We start from the raw sequence: 22,440 nt of genomic DNA, 5'->3' as shown, positions 1-22,440 counted from the left end.
TATTTTGGGTATTGTAGTAGTGGTGTAATCATTTAACTTTCCTTCTTGCCCATCATTTAAAATTCTTCTTAATTGATCATTGTGACACTGTGTCTGATGTTGTGCCCAAAACCTGTCCAAGTATATCTGGCAAAACTTTGTGAAGTTGTCAACGGGCAGTTTAAGCTATCCTCAACAAGCATATTACTGCAATAAATTTCCTGTTTGCAATTTTCTATACTTTGTCTCTTGTGCGTGTTTGAGAAAGAGAGGTGCTGGGGGCGAAGGTAACTTGCAAATCCAGGTCTATATATATATATGAAACCCACAATGTGGTGTTAATGTCTGCATAATTTTGGCATTTTTTCTATAAAGAAACGCATTCCTTAAAGATGGTAAACTGAAGTTTACGCAAGCAAACAACACATACCCAGAGGGTTTTCTATTTGTGTTACTGAACTCAGTGACCAGACACAACTGTCGGAGGGGCGTTTCATCATCAAAAGCACTCAGCGGAAAGCCCCCCACCCTGGCTTCATAGAAGTTATGATCTCCGTGGTAACAAACCGCTGTTACGCAACTCGCCACCTTTGTCAGTTTTGTCTTCTTTTCTTCCAGTTCCTTTTGAAGACCCCGGGTGTCGCTTACTCCGCGGAAAGTGTTTGTTGTTGGGGAAAAGCGGAGGTGAACTGAGGATTAGCTCCACTATTACACGACGGGTAATAAGCTCGAGGGCCTTTAAGCACGGAAAGTGGGGCCGTACGTGCCACTAGAGGTGCTGTAGGTGGTAGGAGGGCACACGTGTTGCAAGCCCTAAGGGATTAGAGTAAGCCAAGCGCAACCAGGCGGCTGGCAGAGGTGTCAATTAGCAAAGAGAGTGACAACCCAGTGTCTTAAGTGGGGGGATTGTCACTTCCCCAAGTAGGTTATCACATGACAGCCACCTATTACATTATACAGGACTAAGAACTTGGAAATCAAAACTCTATCCCGCACATATTATATAACCATAGCAACTCAACGGCACTAAGCGAGCAGTTGACGTCATTTTAACCGTGACGGTGCACCGCGAGCAAACTTTTCAAACACTAATCGACTCTGTTTCTAAGTCAACAAACGTGTACCCAACTTTCCAAAGAGATGCATTGTGCAGCCTGTTCTGTAGACAGAATAGCTTCTAATGCACTTAAACTGTCAATAATATGAAAATATTAAATAAATTTGAGAACAATATTTGTTAGGAAAATCATAAAAAATATTTTTTCTTAATCTCAAAAAGCAATTTCTTTTTGAAAGGATTTGTACTAATAATAACATCTAAAATAACATCGTTTGTTTCAAACTTTTAAGACAACCTACAATAAATAAATTTCTTTTCAAGGGAGGCAGCTTCTCCTAGTGTCTAAGATGAAATGATTAAAAGTATCGTAACTGATGGAGATTGACCTTTTTCTCCCTTAACTCCGGAAGTCGGATAAACACATTATGCTCCGTAATAAGGACGAGTTCTCCTTGGAATTCCTAATACAGAGATTCTCAACCATTTTCCCAAATGTACCCCCAAATGGTGAAAGTGTGTCTGCGGGTACCCCTCGCGCGTAAATTAATAAAAGTACTTATTTTCATAATGGCGTGTATTTATGTCGCTGTGTACCCCTGTATTTATGTCACTGGCTGAGAACCGCGGCCCTATAATACATCTGAAAAGCTGACTATGCTACACTACGTGGTGTTTGGGGCGCCAAGAGGGGGGAACAAATTTTATTTTTATAAGCTTGTTTTATAATTATAAAAATAATTGTATAGCTAGAGCGAGAGAAAAATATACAAAATTCGCCTCTTGGCACCCCATAGACATGACCACGACTTGTAGCAGCGCGCACATTTCCATGGTGCCATCCGTTCTCGAACCATTAATAGCGCTGAATCTCAAATTCTAAAACACTAACTTGTCACCACTGAAGTGAGAGGCTGTAAGTTCAGATCTCGTCTAGGCACACCATGCAGGGCTGGATGTTGGGCTTTTTCCGTGTACTTTAGTTCGCCATGCTCCTCGCAAATAATGCGAAATCACCTCAAGGTTAATAATAAATAATAAATTTATGTAGCACTTTACACAACCATCAAAGGCAGGCTCAATGTGCTTTACAAACAAAAACAAAAAACCCAGACATTAATAATAAGCGTTGATCTTAAAAAAACAATAAGTGCGTGTCCACGTAGTGTGGCCACTCATGTTAACGCCGTCAGTATATATTATTATGCGGTCTGTATCCTTGCCATTGCATGAAATCTTCGGTAAGTGAATAAAGTTTTGCGTGAAAAAAAGTAGTTGAGAGCTAGTACGATATTTCTAATGGAAGCTCAACTGCCAATCTTTGGTGGAGTGGCTTCACTTTTGCAAATCTATGGTTCCATAATGACAACTCTTGTTAGAACATCACTTTATAACGGCCACAAACTAGTTTCAGAGAGATGCACAATGTTAGCTTATCAGACCTGCGTTTACAGCGAACGAAGCTTGCTGTGACAACTCACCATGATCAAAACTTTAGCAATTGTAGAAATGGAATCAGTCTGATTGACACTGCTGATGCAGATCTGAAATAGAAGTTATGGCAAGATGGCGCTGACGTCGCAGTAGAAATAAATGTCGTAGAAAAGAATAAAAGTGGCGCAGGCAAAATTAAATCCGGGAATATATGAAAGTGCGTTATAGATGCACAGTATTGCACAAAAAGCGCAGATTAACAGGAAAATACGAAAATCGACGGAGAGCTAATCCCCTCTAGCCAGTTAGGCCAAGGGACATCACTCTCTCCAATGGATGATCTTAATTATTAACCAACCCAGCCAACGTACCTGCACCGACGGAACTATATATTCCATCTGCACCATTTTCCTTATTTCGACTACGTGAAAAGAATCGCTTTACAGTGTAGGTGATTTCGCTGTTACGTACCTCGAATTACCACTTTATACTTTACCCTATCTTGAGTGCCGTGAAAGCAGCGCATCGCGCCGTGCACTTTCTCTTTTCACGCCTTTCACTCGTGTGTGTGTGCCCGCGTCTTGGATTTGTGTGTTGTTCTTGTGTTGTTGTCTAAATCAAAGAGCATTGCTCGGTGCCAGCAGGGACTGAACTAGCCAGCACTAAACTACTTCAACGTTTTGGGTAATATTAATTAATAGCTTCAACATCGCGATCCTGCTTGCGATTGAGAAGTGGATCGGATTGTGAGAAACGACCGAGTCGCGATGACCACGTCTTTAGTCTCACCTATCGCATCTAGCACAAGTCCTTTGATATTGATTGTTATAAGGCAATAAGTATTGCCCACCACAAAAATAAATAGTAAGTAATATTTAAATTCTGCCGATAACGTCGCATCGAATGGTGTGAAAATCTAAAATATATCAAAAATGCATGGTTGAGAAATAATCATAGAAATAAATATATAAAATCTTCCTTAGTCTTAAAATGTGTCTACGGCTTTAAAGTTATTTTATTAAAAGCCCGATGCACAATGTTTTCGTTGATTTTATAACTTTTAAAGATTTAAAAATATTGAATTAATGATAAATAATACACAATGTTACCTTCAAGGGAGACAACTTTTCTTATTTTGGTCAAAGTCAAAAGAACCATGAATCTGGGGAGTGGGCGTGTTTGTTACGCTATTAACTGCACGAATTCTCGCTATAAATGTCCAAGAAAGTCTTTTTTTTTCGTTTTTTGAAGGATGAGGCAAAGTACTGTAATGACAATGTACATAAAGCATTGATATGCGAGCCTCGTGATCTCCCCGTCAAGGGTGGTGATGGTCGATAATCGGTTTTAAACGTGCACGACTACAATTGTCTCCCTGTAATTCGTGTTTTCTTTTTGTTGGTTTAGTACATGATGCTTTTTCACCATTCCATCCCTTGCCAATCATTCAGAATTTTATTTTTTCATCACTGGTCCATCTTCAGAATTTTTTTATTTATTCTGATTTGTTTAATAGATAAAAATTACCACAGCCCCCAACGTATACGGTATACCATTCATCCACAACCACACACACTATTCTCAATACTCTGTTTTTTGTCCTTGGCTCTACAGGAAAGGTAGCACTATGCTGCAAATAGATGTCCACACACAGATGAGTGGACTAACCCTAAACCCCAACTTTTTGGTTGACTTTTGAGACGGCCCAGACGGCCCCATGCTGGCTCATGAGATTGGTTATGATGGTGACCGCAACTCTGACATTTGTCAACAGCAAAAAATCTACTCTTTTTAGTGAAATTTGTTAAGGTGCAGGATTATACAGGTTTGACAAAGAGGCTGAAACCGAGCCTGCAGATTCCCTTGAAAACCTTGTTACTTGCCGTCGCTTTGAGTGGTTTAACATCATGAAATATTCCAGCCACGAATGCTAATGGTAGCAGACATATTTCATAGGTCGCACAAAATTGTAACTAGAAATATAAAAACTTTCATTTTCTAAGAATATCTTCTTTAGAATTACACCTAAAAATAAAAACTTTACTTTATACCCAGTTATCATACAACATTATCATAATGTCATAAAACACAAAAATAGAATCTTGAATGTGGAACCGCGTTGGCCATGACCTTCCAAAGTATAAACATGGCGACCATGGGAAAGTTGGGGAGTATGCTGTGCAACCAGAAGACGATTTTAAGACGGTTAAATCTTCTTCCTCTTCTGCAGTCATATTCTGGGGCTGCTGGAAGTCTTGAAAATACTCTTCATGTTAAGGACCGGATCGAAAATACAAGACAAAGAGCACTTTTAGGTGGCGGACAACGCAGAATCGATACACAACATAAAAAAGTACGAGTTTCAGTTGGAGTATTCTTTTAACTTTTTGGAGAGCCACTGTTACATTGTTTAAACACATTGAAGAGATAGCGTGTCTATTGGAGATTTTTTCCAAAATAATTGAAAAGTTTTTTAGTGCATATCATTCATTTGCCCCTTGACCGATCGCTACTACAGACCGTCTTGAGGGATGGTGAGCAGGTACTGCTCGGGATAACCAGTCCGCTCTTTGACGCCAGTTCTTTTTCTTGCCACCACTGCGTTGATCTCATTCCAACAAATCCAAGGTACTTTAGGCTTTTTGATCTCTTACAGAGAACATAAAGCCAATGACAAATACGAAGCACGGCTGCCACAGGAACCTTTTCTTGCAACAGTCAAGTGACGCAAGCTGGTCTGGTTTGGCCATGTGGCACCTACCTTTAAAGAAACAGGTGTGAGTGGCGGAACTTTTCAGCTGTCGTATCTATCGATGTGCTGCTATCAATCACAAGATGAATGAATTGATTGAAATTTACCCACTGTACTTTCTCATTGTTCTACCAACATCTGGGCCAACCTTGGCGTTCCAGTCGCTGAGTACAATGATATCATTTTTGGTACTGCCTTTATAACCACGTCTGGCTATTGGTAAAACTGCACCACTTCATTGTCTTTTTGTGTAGATGTCAGAGCCTACACTTCAACATTAGTGACATTGTAAGGAGTGGCAGAGATGTTAATGCAGTCTGTGGTCATTTGGCCCAATGTTGAGTGCTGCAACAGATTTTAATCAGACTTATGTCTGATGAATGCATCTCTCACATGCTCATCGCAGAGGTTAAATAAAATGGACTACAAACACACAGTTTTTATCATACCTGTGTTATAAAGCAGCATTACACAGTAAAAGCACTGCCTCACACAAAGTAACCATTACAGTGAATATGTCAACCTAGTTTTTATGATAGGTTAAGATTAAAGCACATAGTTATGAAGCAAAAGTAGTTTGGTTTTTTTTCCTGGTGTCGTTAAAAAAAAAAACGGTAGCAAAGATGTCCTAGAGTAAACAAAAAACCTTGCCCTTGATTTTCTCATTTTGTCACAGAGCAGTGACTCATCCTTGCATCCTAATTACAGCCCCAGAGTGTACACTACACACTAGCCAATATATTAATATCTGTGTGGCCCAGCATTCTTGACCTAGCTGTTGAATGGGTAACTGACCCAGGGAGTTTGGCAAAGGAAAGGAGATGGGTACTAAAAAACAGCTAGTGCGATCTTTAGTACTTTACTCCCCAATGACTCAAAAGGTTATGGGACTTGTCCCCTTCTGAACTTTGATGAATGACGTTGTCAGTGCAGAAAAATGCCCAAGCTAAGAAAAGAAGGGTATAATTATAACATTGCTGGAAAACTTGCAGTCTGTGTCACCAGCTCAGCTACTCAGATTCTTTAGAGACCAGTATTACTGCAAGTAATGCGCGTACCTTCACAAGTTACATATCCTGTTATGAAGTGTCTTGAAAAGCAAGAATAAGGAACAGCAGACTTAGATGCATCCACTTTCTATTTGGTTATGGTGACATAGATCATTTTAAAGCACATTTGAAAGCCATATAAAATAGTGGATGTAGTATCGAAATAAAACCTCTCACTACTGTGAAGCAATCTCCAATTGAAAAATTATTTTTATTGTAAGTGAATGGGATAAAAACATTTTTACAAGATGATTCTTCAAAATGTATGATATATTACTGGTTATTTACATTTTCTTTGCACAACAACCTTAACTGCCCCTAAATCTCCATGCACGTTTACCTTTAAATTCAACAAAGCAATATAAAGTTGGCAACTGGTTCTGCAATTCATTTTATTTTGTTTTAAATTGGCCATTAGCAAAGTATGTGTTTATAAGTTTCTAATTACTATCAGTAACAGATACTAGTCAAACAATGCATGTATGATAGATGGTGTATATTCCATAATTTGTCAAATTTTCATAATGACTATCAAAATAGTTCAAGTATCTTGCTCAGAAAGTGCAAACAACATCCTCAAGTTAGTGGAAGAATTTTTGTATAAAGTTGCATGTGGACACAAAGTGCTATGTCAATCTTTCACCATTGTCAGATAGAGTGAGAGAGTAAGCACAAGCATGTTGAAGCAACAATTTCAGATATGAATATATTTTATAGCATGATTAATCAAAGTATTAATGAATGTTGCCTTGAGGAAAATAATGAGGATGTGCTACAAAATGCTATTTTGGAAAAGCCTTAGTTTTTGCTTACTGACTAATTTGTTTCAAAATTGAAGGGCAAACTGACAGCGCGGGAACGTCTTCAGCTGTTGCTTGATGCAGGTTCATTTGTGGAGTATGATATGTTTCTGGAGCATAACTGTGCAGATTTTGGAATGGAGAAGGAAAAGGTATGCATATGCTACTCAAATATGAGTTCAGAAGAAAATTTGCAGAAGTGTTCATTTAAAATTAAATTTTGTGTCCAGATTTGGACTATTTTCTTTTTATTCATAGTACAAAATGCTTTTAATTGTGTAAGTGTGCATGCCTTCTTATGCTTTTTATAGTTTTGTTTTTTACTCTTTTTTTTTTATATTCCAGTACCCAGGTGACAGTGTAGTGACAGGACGAGGCAGAATCAATGGACGAACTGTTTTTGTGTTCAGTCAGGTCAGCATTTGTATAAATTGAACATCAATATTTCAGTATTTGTTTTGTGCATGTCATCTTAAATCTTAGGTCTATGGATTTTTTTACAACTCAAAAGGGTAAAAGTAATCTCCTAATCTTTTGATGAGAAATCCCACTCATAGGGTCACTATTTTCTTTTTTCTTTTTTTTTTTAAATTTGAGAATTGTGCACATCTTGCTCTTCTTTTCCTTTCCAACCCAATACAGATGCTGGATTAAGAGCAGTAACCTCTTGGCTATTTACTTCCCTTATGTATGTCAGCATATCTGCATATGTGTGTTTTTGGTCTGCCTATGTGTCTCTCTGTGTAGAGGGGAGAGAGAGAGAGAGCAAACCAATCTTATTTTATGTACAGAAGCTTAAAATAACTAAAAAATGTTATTCTCAATATTGTCTTCTTTTTTCCTTAATAATTTCTTCTCAGGATTTTACCGTGTTTGGGGGAAGTTTGTCTGGAGCACATGCCAAAAAGATATGCAAGGTAGTTATTTCTTTTGTAATTTGTCGCTATGTTGATGTTTTTCCATGTCATATTTAATGCATAGCTATGCTAAACATGATAAATATCCCAGGGATGTTTTTAATGTTGTATATGACCTTTCTGTCAGATTGTCTCCTGTTCTGTAGATGAATCTGAGTAAACTATGCTTACCTCATTAACTTACCATCATCCACTCGGCACACATTTCTGAGATGACTGAGGCACCATAATGTGGATATATGACCAACATAGGAATAATTTATTTGATTCTGCCACAGCATGTGGTAAGAGGTGGGGGCTTATGAGAGTGGGTGGCAAGATGAAAAGTGAGACTATATCTGATTTATAATGTGACTATACATCCAGCCAGTGGCAGTCATCCACTTTCGGCAACTTCTCAAATGTTGTTCAGATTTTTTAATGTATATGTTCCAATGTAACTTGATGACCACAGGCATCCTGTCAAACATACTTTTATTGCTGAATAATCATGCTTTTTCCATGTGGATGATCTGTTATTACCAAGACAGTAGTTTTGGGAAAAGATCTCATCTCTGCCATAAGTAATTTCTCTAGATGTGGCATTTCTTTACAGGCTGAACTACCTCATCATAATATAGCCCTAAGTTACTTATGGCCTAAAACACCATTCCCTCACCAAACAATGAGCCATCATTTCCTTGTGAATAAGACCGATCACATCATATTAAGCTATTATTTGTATTTACCAATAAGCTGAATTACCTGCCGTTTTTTCTTTCATTCACAAAAATAATTTATATTCTTTGTTGTCACACTCATAGTCTTTATGGTGTAACAGGTGTATCTATCATCAGGGCTTCTGCTTACCCAAAAAAATTGCGTACTGTACGCATTAAAAGTTCGGAGGACCCCTTCAATTTTCGTCAGTGGGGTCCCATTCAAATTCGGGCGAAGAACAGGGACCCCTTAAAAATCTGAAGAAGGAGTCCCTGGGACCCCAAAGAATTTAGCCTTAGCAGAAGCCCTGTATCATCATCTTTTTTCTCCTGCTTTCTTCTTCTACTATTATGGAGAGATTTGTAAATCCTTCAGTAGTCACATGAGTATAATTGCTTTTCTTAACTAGCATCTATGCTTTATTTTTGTTGTAAAAAGTTTATAATTTAAATAATATACATTTTCAGCATTTCATTATGAAAGTACTATTTTTATACTTACATGTCATTTAGTTAAAGCACTTTCAGTTGCTTTCTGTACCTTATCACTTCATTTTTGCCTGTTTTGACAGATTATGGACCAAGCAATGTTGGTGGGAGCACCAGTGATTGGACTGAATGATTCAGGTGGAGCCAGGATCCAGGAAGGAGTGGAGTCACTTGCAGGATATGCAGACATTTTTTTAGTATGTAAAGTTGGAGTTAGCTTATTTATGATTTGTTTTTTAAAAGCTTCTCGTTCTGGTATTTTCACAAAATCTTCAATCTTGTGATTAATTGTCACTAGACAATTACTTTATGTTCCAGAGGAATTCAGGTTGTATAGATCTCTAGTAAAACATTGTTTTCTTTTAACTAGTATGATCGAATCTGTGAAATTATATAAGCAGGCTCTTGATCTTTGTCAAACAATGTGTTCTTGTCTGATTGCAAAGTATTAAACCACATTTTAATTATCTTTTAAATGCGAGTTCTAAAGGCTCTTGTCATGAGAAAAAAAAAAGCAATTAGCCATAAGAAGTTTTTAATAATTTGTTTAAGAAACAGAGAAGCTTTTGTGTGAACGTTCATGTGTGTCTTAGCATGTTTATAATTGTATACATGCAGTCTCCATGCATCTGAATATTTATTTCAGCGTAATGTGACAGCCTCTGGAGTAATCCCACAGATCTCTCTTATCATGGGTCCTTGTGCAGGTTAGTATATTTTTGGCTGTCATTATATGTACTGTTAATAATAATAATCATGAATATTTATATAGCGCATTTCCAAAGATTTGCTCAAAGTGATTTACAGAAATAATGCAGAAGTAAACTGAATCACCAACTACCATGCACCCATATTCACATATAACAGACACACTTCTACAATAGAAATATCCACTCATACATGAAGTAAATACAGACACTTTCGTCATGCTCATGGTCACAGTAAAATTATACAATTATACTTATCTCTTGTTATCTTGCAATAGTTTAATAAGAATAGTGGCAGGAAGAATCTCAGTTCCAGATGGATTTTGAAAGCTTATTAAATTTGATGGTATCATGTTCTCCTTTTTTTTTTTCCTTATTTACCCATCCATCTTTGCAGGTGGTGCAGTTTATTCTCCAGCTCTGACGGATTTCACTTTTATGGTGAAAGTGAGTTAATCTTTCTTCAGATTTTAAGTTTTTGCGAGTACAAGGTGGGCCAGTGAAAAGTAGCCTGCATTCTGTAATATGCACGAACAAGGCAGGCTACTTTAAGTGGCCCATCCAAAGTTGTTTTGTCCCTGTGGGATACCTATTAATTTGGATACATTACATGGGGTGAGTGGGTTTTATAGAACATTAAACTTGTATCTGCTTTAAATTAAGACATTTTTCACTCCATTATAACAAAATTTACTAGCGTGGTAATTAAGGGTCAAATATATTTGAACTCTGCAGGACATATTATCCCAAAAAGATGTACAAATTGAAAAAAATTCTTTTTGACTTTTGAAGTACATAGAAATACAATATTGTGTAAGGTAAAGGTTTCAAATTTAAATTGTAGTTGAGTATTGTGTTTTCTTCTTGGTTTAATGCATAAATCAGTATGTCACATGCTGCATCTGAAACAGCACATTAGATAATTCCATACAGCTAGGGTTTTGTACTTGATTTTTTAAACATACAGTAAGTAATTACATTGCTTGTGTATTTTGTGGGAGAGAAGTTGAATTTTTTAAAAAGTGAAAATGATCTCAAAGCTTTCATCTCTATAAGCTGTCAAGTCAAACTGTGATATAATTTACCTGCACTTCTGGACTGTGCAGAAATGTGTTTAATGATTTGCCAAGGCTGTTTTAGAAACACAGGGAATAAGCATTATTAATCTCTACAATTTTAAGAACAGTAGCTACTAAACTTGTATTTAGAGTCCTTACATACAGAATAAAAAAAATCTATTATTATTATTTTATACTTTTACCTGATATCATGGAGCTGATAAAAAATTATAAATTGTATGTATTAGTGAATGGCCAACTCTGTGCTCAGATGTACAGAATGGGACTTATAAGATCAAGTTTTATTTTAGTTGCAGCCTGGCATTAAAATTATTTATTAAATAGTAAGCCTGTACATTTTCTTTTACCAGATTCTTAGAATTTACACATAAACGTATTGACAAATCTATGTACAAGATCAAAGAAAAATATGTGTGAAGACCATGTCTGCTTATTTAAACAAATGTGAAATAAGGCAGGTATTAATATTAGTATCATTTACCGAAATAGCAGCCCAAACTTTCAACAAAATCATAGTAAAACATTTTAAGTGTTAATTAGAATAATCCTACTCTGTGCTTCCTCATTGGGACTGCTAACTTTAGAAACCACAAACAAATGAACCACACAAATCTTCATCTTCCTTGGACATGAACCAACAACAGAATAATCCTACTTAATAATAATAACCAGTCATTTTTATTCACTTTTTTCAAGTTTTCAGCAAAATTATAAATGGTTCATTGATTTTCCTGTCATGCTAGAAACAAGGGCAAAATCTATTTCAAGATAATCTACCATAAATTCAGAATAACATCCTATCTTCCATGGTCGAATAAACAAATTTAAATTGCCATTTGTTTTTTCATTCTTATTTTCAGGATACGTCATACCTTTTCATCACCGGACCTGATGTTGTCAAGGTAAGAGATTACTTTATTGCTCTCTCTGTTTGGTTCTGTTAAGAATCAGGGGCCCTGTGCATAGAACATTGTCAAGTGTTACTTGAATGGTGAATGCAAATTGGTCAACTAAACTGCTCATAACGTTTATAAACATAGCAGTTTAGATGATGTATACACATTAGCCTTCACCTAGCATTTCAAGACTTGCTGTGCCTCTGATCTGTTTTCGATTATCCCTCTTCAGGGTACTCACTGTAGGTGACGATACCACTACTAGTAAGCAGGATGTAATGTCTTGACCTTTCAGTCAGTGGCTTGGACATCCTTAGCATATGCTGAGTGTTGTAACTGGACAAAAGAATATCAAATACTGATGTCGGTAAACATTTTGACCGTAGCCTATTGTTTTTTTTCCTACTATAAGAAATAGGCCTTTTGAAATTGTATCACCACTGGCTTTGATGGATGTGAAACAAAATTGCGTGTCCAGATGCTGTTACACATTTTGCTTTTCTATTTCTTTGTCTCCTTTTTAATTGGAAAGAGGGTTGTTTTTTTTTTGTAGACACACATTTGTACAAAACTTAAGTACTTGTTATTTCACTTAGTCAAAAAAATCGTGAAAAAGTTATGCTGGACTAAGATGGTCACCAGACATGGGGTCTGGACAATTCTTTGTACTATGTACTACTTCTGCAAAAGTTGCCAAAATGAATCTAACATTTTCTCCTGATATATTCAGTAAGCATTTTATTTATAATTTCTCAGAAATAATATCATGCAAACATCTTTAATGCATCTGTAAGAACTAGGTGTGTCCGATAGGTTAGTTTTTCTTTGTATCTTAGCACTTGTGTATCTTTAACTGTAGGGTAACATTTCATAGAAGGTTCATATGTCTGTACACATGCATTGTAATGATGGATCAGGGCTTGATTTTGACTGACTTCAAGAGTTTTATACTTCTCTGACACAGCCTTACTCAGGTGATGTATGCCAAGTTCAAACACCTTTAAAGGCTGTACCATTAATTTACTTTGACTTTGCTTACAGCATGTGCTCTGAGAAGATGTTGAAAATACAGAATTTTCTCGTTTTCCTCTGGTGGGTGCTGTGGATCAAAGAAACACTTTTGAATGAAATAGCTGCCACTTGTTCTTTATCCTCAGGAGGAATTATGCTGTTTAACATATCTATCCAATTATAGGACTTTCTTGGAAAAAGCATTTCATCCAAATCCATGAAGAGCAAAAACTTGAATTTGCCCATGTTGTGGTAGAGGCAGTCTTGTATTGCCAGCAGCTGTCCATGATACCAAATTCTGCTGGTGATTTTGTCACCTCTCTTGGCATGTTCCAGCTTGTCAGAGATAATGTAGCATCTCTTTTGGAATGATGCTCTAAAAACTTTCTTATTTCCTTTGAAGTGCTGGCAAAGTACAACATTACTTGGTCTGCCCCCAGCAGCTTACACATTTCAACAAAGTTTATTACCAGTGACAAACTGACATTACCAAATAGTGGAGGAACACATACACCAATGTTTTTTGCATCTGATTCTGTTTGCTGTGGAATGGTTTTGAGCGGGGCTGTTATGAACTTATCTGCATTGAGCCGTTGACTCAATGCAAGAATTGAAATTTGGGATGGAACTTTGTGAACATTTGTTGGAAGCTTGCAGGAATAGATCCATCCTTCATATATTTTTCCATGGTTCTCACACATTTTGTAAGGTTCAGAATACAGGTTGAATACTTTATCATCGACCATGATGCGACACAACAGACTGTCTTTATTGTCTCTGTGTTGAAGAGCTAACATATGTACAGTCATTTTATTTCCTTCTCGGTGATCAAGGTAAGCACCATATACATATATTTCACTCACATTTACAAAGTCAACAGTCCTTTTCCAGGTATTAAATATGGTGTCAAAAATAACTGTCTTTTCCTCTCTGTTGGCTGGAGCCTGGCTTACTAGAGAAGTAGTTGGTGTGTGAAAAAAAGAGTTAGGCTTCAGGCTCCATGAATTTTGTTCCAAACTGCTGACAAGAAGAGAATCCACAGTATTGTAAGGTTTCTTGAGGAAAGGTGGTTCAACATGATGAAATGTTTTGCCACCTCCTTTTTGCTGACTTTGTAACTTTTCATCAGTGATATCAAGTTCATTATTATGTCTGAGTGTGTTTATTTTTCTTAGTATGACTGCACAAAGAGCAAGTACTAAGACAGTGAAGAAAACACACTTTTTGAAGCGCAGCATTCTGTGCAAGTGGCAGGTTTTTTTTTAATTACTTCTTGCTTTTGGGCTGTGGATTAGTGTGGATTCTGACATCTTGATCTGGTCTGATAGAAGTTCCAAAGGTTTGCAGCTGCACTTGCTTGACAGATGACCAATGTTGCATACCCTGTACCCATGACAGCAGCATCAGTCAGATGTTTTGTGAGGTTTTATCCTGGGTTGAAATAGCCTTGGCAGTCTGCAAATAAAGGTGCAGATTTCAAATGAGTCCTAAATTTTAGTTTCAGTTGTTGCTGATACAAGTATCTTAAACCATATGATCATTGAATAGTTAGTTATAAGTTCTCCTGTTGTTGCCATTGTCAGTTACAGTAAAAATGCTCATCAAAAATAGACCATTAAAATGGTTTCTGCCCTAGTTATGAAACCAGAACTTTGAGAACAAACCTTTAGCCATGGTGCAGCTATAATGCTATATTGCTGGACAGGTAACACAGGTTGGGCAGTATACAGTTTTGTGAAAAAAACAGCAGTTATCATGCCAAACAAATCAACCAGAAAAGACTTCATAGGGTAGGGCAAAAATAAGCACATAAATAATCTCTTTACACACATTCACACACTTCTAACAGTTGTATAGCTAACATTGACAGTTTCCTTGCAAAGTAATGATTATATCTCAGCAGTTGTAATTTTTGTAGTTACAAGAGCAGGATGATGTTCATGAAAAGAAAGAAAGAGTTGGGTTTTTTTTTTTAAATTACAAAGGCATGTCTTTGTTCTCCATTCTAATGCAATATTGCAACAATGCAACTACCTCACTCACCTCTCCAGATTCTCACTTCCCCGTGAAAAGCCCTGCAGTTCATTTTATTTTTAGAAGGTGGAGGAAAGGAGTAGACTTTGAAAGGAAAGACTGGATGGAGATCACTGTGGTTAAAGTTGGTGGCATAACAGTCAGCATGTTAACAGGGATGATGGATCGCTGATGTAAAACTAATGGGTAGATCCAGGCTGGCAGCCCCTTAAGCGTTTGAGATGCCCACCTTATCGCCAGGTGATTGTGTGATCATGGCACATCACCCACGACTGGCATGTCAGTTATTTGCTGCTTTTCTGCTGCTAGGATGTGGGTGTTAGACAGGTCTTACTGTGCTGCTGCAGAACATGCAACATTAGAGCTGCATCTTCCCTCCGACAAACCATTCATCTAATCAAAAGCATGTTAGCAGTAATGTGGCAGGTGATAAAAGCTGCAGTTCATGTGTTGGAACTTTTCCGAAGGGAGGATGAGCGGGGCGGGGGCAGGTTAGGAAGGCATTAGACTGGTGTTTGATTTTGTTTTCGATCCTTCAAGGAAAAATGTCCATTGGTTGTTTTGTTCTTTGGCTATATTTCATTTTACCTCAAGCACAAATAAATGCGTGCAAGAGCCACAGTTGCGTGTGTCCAATCTCGGGGCTATATTTATGTCGGTGTGTTTGCAACAAATGGAAAGAATGGTCTGCTGATAAGCACAATTACTGCATGTGGATTCCGCAGGTTTCTTACAAACAAAGGGAAAACCAAAACACTTGCACATTGTGTGGCAATGACTTCAGTAAAAGCTAAATTTAAACACTAGTTTAAACACAAAATAAAAGGAATGCGCCAAGGACTAGACCGTGAATAGAAGACCTGGGCGACGTGCATATTGTGAGGTCATCCCGGTGCGAACAGGTGCAGACGGCGGGGGGTTGGAGTAGATCATGTCGTTCAGCAGCTGCATCCCTTCACTGCCGCTCGCAGCTTGCTCATGGTGCACGTGCATTCTGTTGATAATGTACACTCGCGCCTGAGATTCTACACAAGTTTTTGTTTGGGCTTGTTTTTAGTCCGTCTTCAACATTCATTGAAAAAATAATAAAACTTGGGAAGAACTCAGCTTAAAGGAGAAATGGGATTTATTTGATGATGTCTGGATGTTCCTGCTGTTTTACAACACTTGTGAGTTGATCAGTTTGTGAGCAGGGCAGGCTCTCCCCAGTTTCAAGTCAAGGTGGATCGAGAGGAAGGGAGGATGGAAGGACTTGGAGGACGGGAGGACGTAGAGGTCGGCTGGACAAAGCTTGCGGGCTGAGAGGTGATGCGCTGCGGCAGAGCGTTAAGGGTTGCTTATTATCTGTTATCGGTGTGTTCTCATCCGCCGCCGGCTGCTTTGGTCTGGGTGAAAAGTGGTGAGAGGAGCCAGCTGCCAGGAGGGCGCGGAGGCTGCGTGTCGTGTATTTAAAGGAAAGGTTATCGGAGGTCGGGCTTAACTGTAACCAAGATGATGGAAGTATTCCCCTTCTGTCTGCTGGTCTCAGCCCCACCCCCCATCAGCCGAACAGTAAACAAACTTCAAAACAAAATTGAAGCTGAGAGTAAAAACTTTGGACGTCAGAGATGAAAGAGACGTGAAGTGAGGGAAACTCACTTTGCACTTGGAGACAAGAAACAACCGGTGTGTGTGTGTGGGTGGTGGCCCATCCAGGAATTCAAGATGGAAAGAAGAATGAGGAGAGGAGGGGAAAGGTAAACTTGTGAAATTGCAAAATTCTCTCCTTTTTTTTTATACCCCACCTCTGGACAACTGCCAGCGAGCCGTGGGAGAGGAGTGTTAACCCTCGGTACACGCATGTGCTCGCGATGCCCTGCGAGTAATGGCGCGCACCTTCACAACTGTCCACAATTAAGTCAGGATGTGCACGAGAGTTGTATTTCATTGTTAGGTGTGCAGTGGTGTCCATCCCATGGTTAGAAATGAGATCACACTCGCGCCATGGTCTTTACAAGAAGTTTGACCACTCGAAAAAGTGTGTTCAGTTATGAAACAGTCATCTAGAGATTCAAAGGGAACTAGACAGAGGCGATGTGAAACCTCTCTCAGGACTTTCATCATCTGCTTGCGTTAGTCCTAGAGAGTATCTCCTGGATAAGCAAGATATCTGATTTGCACACCTACGCATCCGCTTTCACTACTTTGAAGCCGACTTGTGGACAAGCAGGACATCAGACGAGGCCAGGATGATTTTTGACCTGTTGCCGAGTGCAACTGCGCTTTCTTATCGATCTGATCGGTCCTCGCGACTTCCACTCCATTAGTATTTTCATATCAGTCTCGCTTTTCTGTCAGATGTCTTCTACGGTTTGTTGATGGTACACGCCACCTTCACACCAGCCACCCATTACGTAAGCATAGAGAAACAGACGCACTGCTGAACAGGAGGTACGCATCAAATAAACGCATGAAGAGGCTGTAATTTCCAGGCTGCCTCTTGCTCCATCCGTTCACCTTATCTCTATGTACCATAGACACATTAACCCTAGCAGCGACAAGTACTTTTTTTTTTCTTTCCATTCGCTCTTCTGCCTGTTCCTCCATTCAACATAATTTAGCTTGGGGAGGAAAGGTGATATACCTACTTCCGCTTGTAGCACTCACTTTATTGTCATTTAGTTTCCAGACAGCGTTCTTGTCGAGCTGGGAACGCCCTTTTTGTTTTGTTTGTTTGGGAGGGAGGTAGTACAGTCTTATCTTCATACCATATGCAGAGCAATTCAGGACCACTTCCATCCAGTGAAGCCGTTTGGGCACAGATATGCTTGAATGAGTTTAGCTCACATCAGTGTGACCCCAGTTAGTGGGAAAGCTAAGTGCACGCAGCATCAGTATGACCCCGATGGGTGGGAAAGCTTATCTGCTTGCCTGTCACATTACTTCTACGTCCGTATAATTTATCTTCGTCTGTCTGATGGCGAATTGTCTTTATCATGTGTGGAATTTAGGGCCAAACCCGGCAGGTTCAAGTCTCCGAACAGGGCTGCTGCTTTGAACTGAAAACAACAATTAATAATGATAACAAGAAAAGGACAAGTCTTAGTGGTGTCTTCTACTTCAGCTACTCGCATACCGCCTCCTCACATTTGCTTTCTTCTTTCTCCCTCCCAGAAGAGCTCTGTAAAAATTAATAGCTGACAGCGGAAACAGTTTTAACTTTTTAACTAAGTCTTTGTGGAAGAAATGCAGGCTTTGATCACGTCGTAAAATGTGAGCACAGCCGATCATCGGGTATCATGTACTTGTATTTGTGATGCCAGTAGAAACTGACTAAAGATTGGGTAGCATTTTCACAGAGGGGAGTTGGGGGTTAATCTAAGTTGTTCACCGCCACCGAACTGTTTGCTCTTTTTCTTTGCGGACAGAGAAAACTAGAAATTTGAGGAGCCACGACGGCCCTGGCCCATGTGGAATTGTAGCATCAAACAGCCACTTCATCCCCCGGACCCCCTGTGGCACCGGTTGAGTCAACCATTTACCGAATCGACCAGGCAGGTGCTTGAAAACCGTGGGCGCGATGCAGCGTGACTTCTGTTAGTGGAGAAGATGAAGATGGTGATAGCAGGCGAACAGGCACGGACGGAGCCGTGGCCTCATGGGCAACACTGGCAAAAACATCCGAGGCGCTAAAGCAATGGAGAAAACAGCCCACTTGATAATCACTAGAAAAGTAGGCATGACTAAAGAAAACGAAAGGAAAGAGACGAGATGATAGAGGCGATGACAAACATCTGACCTATTCATGGTACCTTGACTGACAAGTGAACGTCCTGTCGAAAGCCTGAATGTCAATCAACTATGCAGAACGACAATCAAGTCGACCCTAACCCATGGTGATGCTCGGTGTTGGAAATATCCTATCTTTATTAAGATGAGAGGGAGCGCGAAAAGAGATTGAAAAAAACTTGTAATTAGATTTTTTGAGGGCATTTTTTTGTAGCAGATACAGCAAAGATAAGCTGTGTCGAGTTAGCGTGAGAACATAAAAACCTGTGTGGAGAGAGAGAGAAAGATGGGAAAACAGCAGTATGGTGCGGTGAATGGCTAGGCACAGCAGGCTCAGCAAACTACTGAAGAATATTAGCGCCGCTACTCCTACGATTTTACGGGTTTATGAGTCAGATAAGACATGATCAAAGGACGAGATGTGTGTCCATGACTTTCCCTCAGCCAACCGCAAAACTCAGAGAAACTTCTTCAAGGAAACGGTGGAGTCAGTTGGCGCCTATCAAGGGAGTAACGCAGCGACAAGCTGGGGCATGGCTCACCCATGCTTTGATCGTAAACAGGAATATATGGCGACTATGTTGACATTGTGGATGCCGCTGTAACTTTGTTGATATCCATCGACACCACTCTAACCTGACCCATCACACAAGACTAGTAGACCTTCATCGGCAAAGCAGCCCTGCACCACCAACTTGCATATACACGTCCGTGCCTGAACTCCCCCTCTACATTTTGTTCCAGCACGCGAATACCCTCACCCCAGGTGCCCGCCCGGCGATAGTCCCTACGGAGAATCCAAGACATGGGCACGGTCGCTATCATATATTATATTCTCAAAGAAAATGTTTGTGGTACCACACCCACAACCCACCACCCCCAAAAAAAGGCTACAGTGGGCAAAAAACCAAAACGAAAAGTTGGCGGAGATTTCAAAAAAACAAAAACCAAGTTGCACAGACCACAAACAATGAAACCAACTCTGTTACATTCGGGGAATCAGAATAGAGCTGATAGTTCTTTCGTCAGACTTGGAGAGTCAGAGAAGAAGAATAACAGTGGAAATGGCAATTCTGTGCTGGATTCCAGACGCACGAGTAAAGTCAGTCAGCCGTCTCCCTTTCTGCTCCCTCCCCTTGACACGATTTCTTGGAAAACAAAAATAGGGGGTGGGACAAACTAGTTGCCAGAAAAACGAGATTTCTGTGAATACAAATAGTGCAAAATCACGAGAAATACTCAGATGATTTCGTATGAGGGAGAAAAGGGTTGTTTTTTTTTTGTTTTTTTTTTTGTATTTTCATTCGACATCCCATTTTTCTCTCCAAGCGAAGTGCGCGCTGGAGATATCCACTTTGTTTACAGAGGAAACTGCGACGAAAGTTGCAGTGTAGTGCAATGAGTATATAAACATATATATATATAAGTTTAAAATCTTTATGGAACATTACCTTGTACGGCTGCGACCCGCGCACAAAATGAAGAACGAGTTCATGCAACGCAAATACCAGATCGTCAGTGGAGGGAGAGCAAGAGACGGGAAAAGCGGGTACTCACCTGAGCTGAGTTGGGAGTGTCATCCATCCGCAGACTGTTGGCCCACAGCTATGGCCTGTGACCAGTGTGGAGTTAGCTGCTCGTCGGCAGGACCCGGCCTGTGGTGTGGTAGCGGGCGCTGCTGCAGACTGGCCCGATGCGTGCTGATGCGCTCTGGCATCTTTACAGACTACCACGTGCTCTTGCTTTACTCTTGCTAGGTGCCGTGTGTGCGTGAGGTGCCCGCCTTATTTATGTGAGGGCACATTAGAGACAGTAAGTGGTGCGTGATGCCGGCCTTGTTTATGGGAGGGCACGTCAGAGACAGTGAAATGTGCTCACAACTTTTGAGGTCTTCTTGCCTCCTGCAGTCTCTCTTATGTCACGGACAAGAGGCCGCGTCTACTATCTAGCCAAGTAGTACAAAGCTTGATGGGACCTGTTCTGTCCATTCCACAGGCTGGGTTGTCTGAAATGCACTCGGACAAACACATTTATAATAATGGTGATGAATATTTATACCCACTTTTATTCCACTTTTTTCCTACTTGAAAAAACAGTTACAGTTTTGTCAGAGTATCAAAGACTTTAAAAAAGGTATATATATACACACACAATATGATGGTACCACATATACCCAGGTTTGACACCAGGGATGTAGCAACATCTACATGCTACATGTTTGACACTCAGGCCATACAACATATACACACTTCCTGCAGGTTTGACTCTGGGGGCAGTAGCAACCTCTATGCCAGGGGTGGCAATTAATTTTCCCAAGGGGCCGCATGAGAAATTGGGATGGTTTTAGAGGGCCGGACTAATATAGTTAACTCAGTTTTACCCAATACTGTATATATAGTATATATACTGGCGGGCGGGCAGGTCAGAGACGGGAGGCGGGCCGGATGCGGCCCGCGGGCCGCCCCTTGCCTAGGTCTGCTCTATGCTGTTAAGTTTCAATCAACCCACTGGAAAAATAACATGGCGCTCAGCTCTAGCAGGTCAAGTCAGTGGGAAAATGCTTTCTGATGCCCGTTGCCTAAGATGTAGAAACAGAAGAAAGCACACTGGCTTCAGAATCAAGATTTACTTGAAATTGCTTTATCTCAATAATTTTTTTTATTACATGTATGTATTTGCATGTTTTATCTGTTAAATAAATCTTTTATATATATATAAAATATTGCATATTTTAGCAGTACTCATGTGCTGGATCATCATATCTCCACTAAAATACTAAAATGTGCACATTATCATTGTGTCTGTCATTGCAGTCAGTCACTAATGAAGATGTCACACAGGAAGAACTTGGGGGTGCTAAGACTCACACAACCATGTCAGGTATGATATAAAGACTAACTCATCTACATGTACAGTAGTTTCCCAGTGGAGTGAATTGAATGTGCAGTCTGAGAGACCCGAGTCTTTTCTGACTTAGCAGCTGAGTTGTAGATTTTACTCATTAACAAAATTCAGACAAACAAAAGCAGAGAAAAGGGGTTTGTCCATGCGTACGCTTTTCTCGTGAATAGAACAGACGTGTAAACCCACGCTACAGTCCTATTACTAGTTATCACATGACACCACAGTTGGGGATTTTTTGTGGAAACCCCCCGAACAAAACTCCAGCTGCAGGCAAGCAGCGCCAGTGAACATGAAAACTCCAGACCAAAAACTCAGAGGATACAGGATAGTCATGGCAGGTGGATCTTTATGCAGACCTTCAAAGATGGCATATGCTGGCCAGGGGGAAGCATGGTGGGGGGGACAGTGTTTTACACCAAGCAAGCAACTAAGGCTATATCACAGCAAGGCAGAAGCAGTCCATCCAGTTTTGGAATATGAAGCCATTGCTTGGTAACAGCTGCCAAGATGCATAGCAGAAAGCTAGACTAAGTGCATAATCTGGGGATGAGAACAATTCTGGGTTCCATCAAAAATTCTCTGAAACCAATTGAAGACGAATAAGTTAATGTATTTTGGTTATTTCTGCAGGTGTGGCACACAAGGCCTTTCAAAATGATGTGGATGCCTTGTTGCAGCTTCGGGAGTTCTTTAATTTTCTACCTCTCAGCAACCAAGACCCTTCGCCAGTCCGCAAATGTGATGACCCATGGTAAAAGATGAATATATTGATGATGATAATCTTTCTTTCTTTATACATAATGTGTTATTGTCTCAGTTTTGTTTGTTTTTTTTTGTTTTTTTGTTGTTTTGTTTTTTTTTGCAGT

At 39.6% G+C, this 22,440-nt stretch overlaps 2 protein-coding genes across 2 annotated transcripts in view; one reads left to right on the top strand and one right to left on the bottom strand.

The window, feature by feature from the left end:
- Positions 1–4,602: 4,602 nt before the first annotated feature.
- LOC112561953 (propionyl-CoA carboxylase beta chain, mitochondrial-like) overlaps positions 4,603–22,440 on the top strand; it is a 23,536-nt gene continuing 5,698 nt past the window's right edge. The window contains exons 1-10 of the mRNA XM_025234827.1: positions 4,603–4,823; positions 7,110–7,223; positions 7,417–7,485; positions 7,932–7,988; positions 9,259–9,372; positions 9,822–9,882; positions 10,280–10,329; positions 11,822–11,863; positions 21,484–21,550; positions 22,205–22,325. Coding sequence (XP_025090612.1) covers positions 4,617–4,823; positions 7,110–7,223; positions 7,417–7,485; positions 7,932–7,988; positions 9,259–9,372; positions 9,822–9,882; positions 10,280–10,329; positions 11,822–11,863; positions 21,484–21,550; positions 22,205–22,325 — 902 coding nt within the window. The 5' untranslated portion in view covers positions 4,603–4,616. The remainder of the gene's footprint in view (positions 4,824–7,109; positions 7,224–7,416; positions 7,486–7,931; positions 7,989–9,258; positions 9,373–9,821; positions 9,883–10,279; positions 10,330–11,821; positions 11,864–21,483; positions 21,551–22,204; positions 22,326–22,440) is intronic.
- LOC112561955 (beta-1,4-galactosyltransferase galt-1-like) lies at positions 11,870–21,247 on the bottom strand. Its single transcript, XM_025234828.1, is given in 5 exon segments — positions 11,870–12,887; positions 12,890–12,973; positions 12,976–13,167; positions 13,170–14,323; positions 20,228–21,247. Coding segments are annotated over 4 exon segments (1,479 nt in total). The 5' UTR covers positions 14,107–14,323; positions 20,228–21,247; the 3' UTR covers positions 11,870–12,621.

The sequence above is a fragment of the Pomacea canaliculata genome, linkage group LG4 (assembly GCF_003073045.1).
Source record: "Pomacea canaliculata isolate SZHN2017 linkage group LG4, ASM307304v1, whole genome shotgun sequence".
NCBI lineage: Eukaryota > Metazoa > Mollusca > Gastropoda > Architaenioglossa > Ampullariidae > Pomacea > Pomacea canaliculata.
This window is presented reverse-complemented; position numbering and strand designations above follow the sequence as displayed.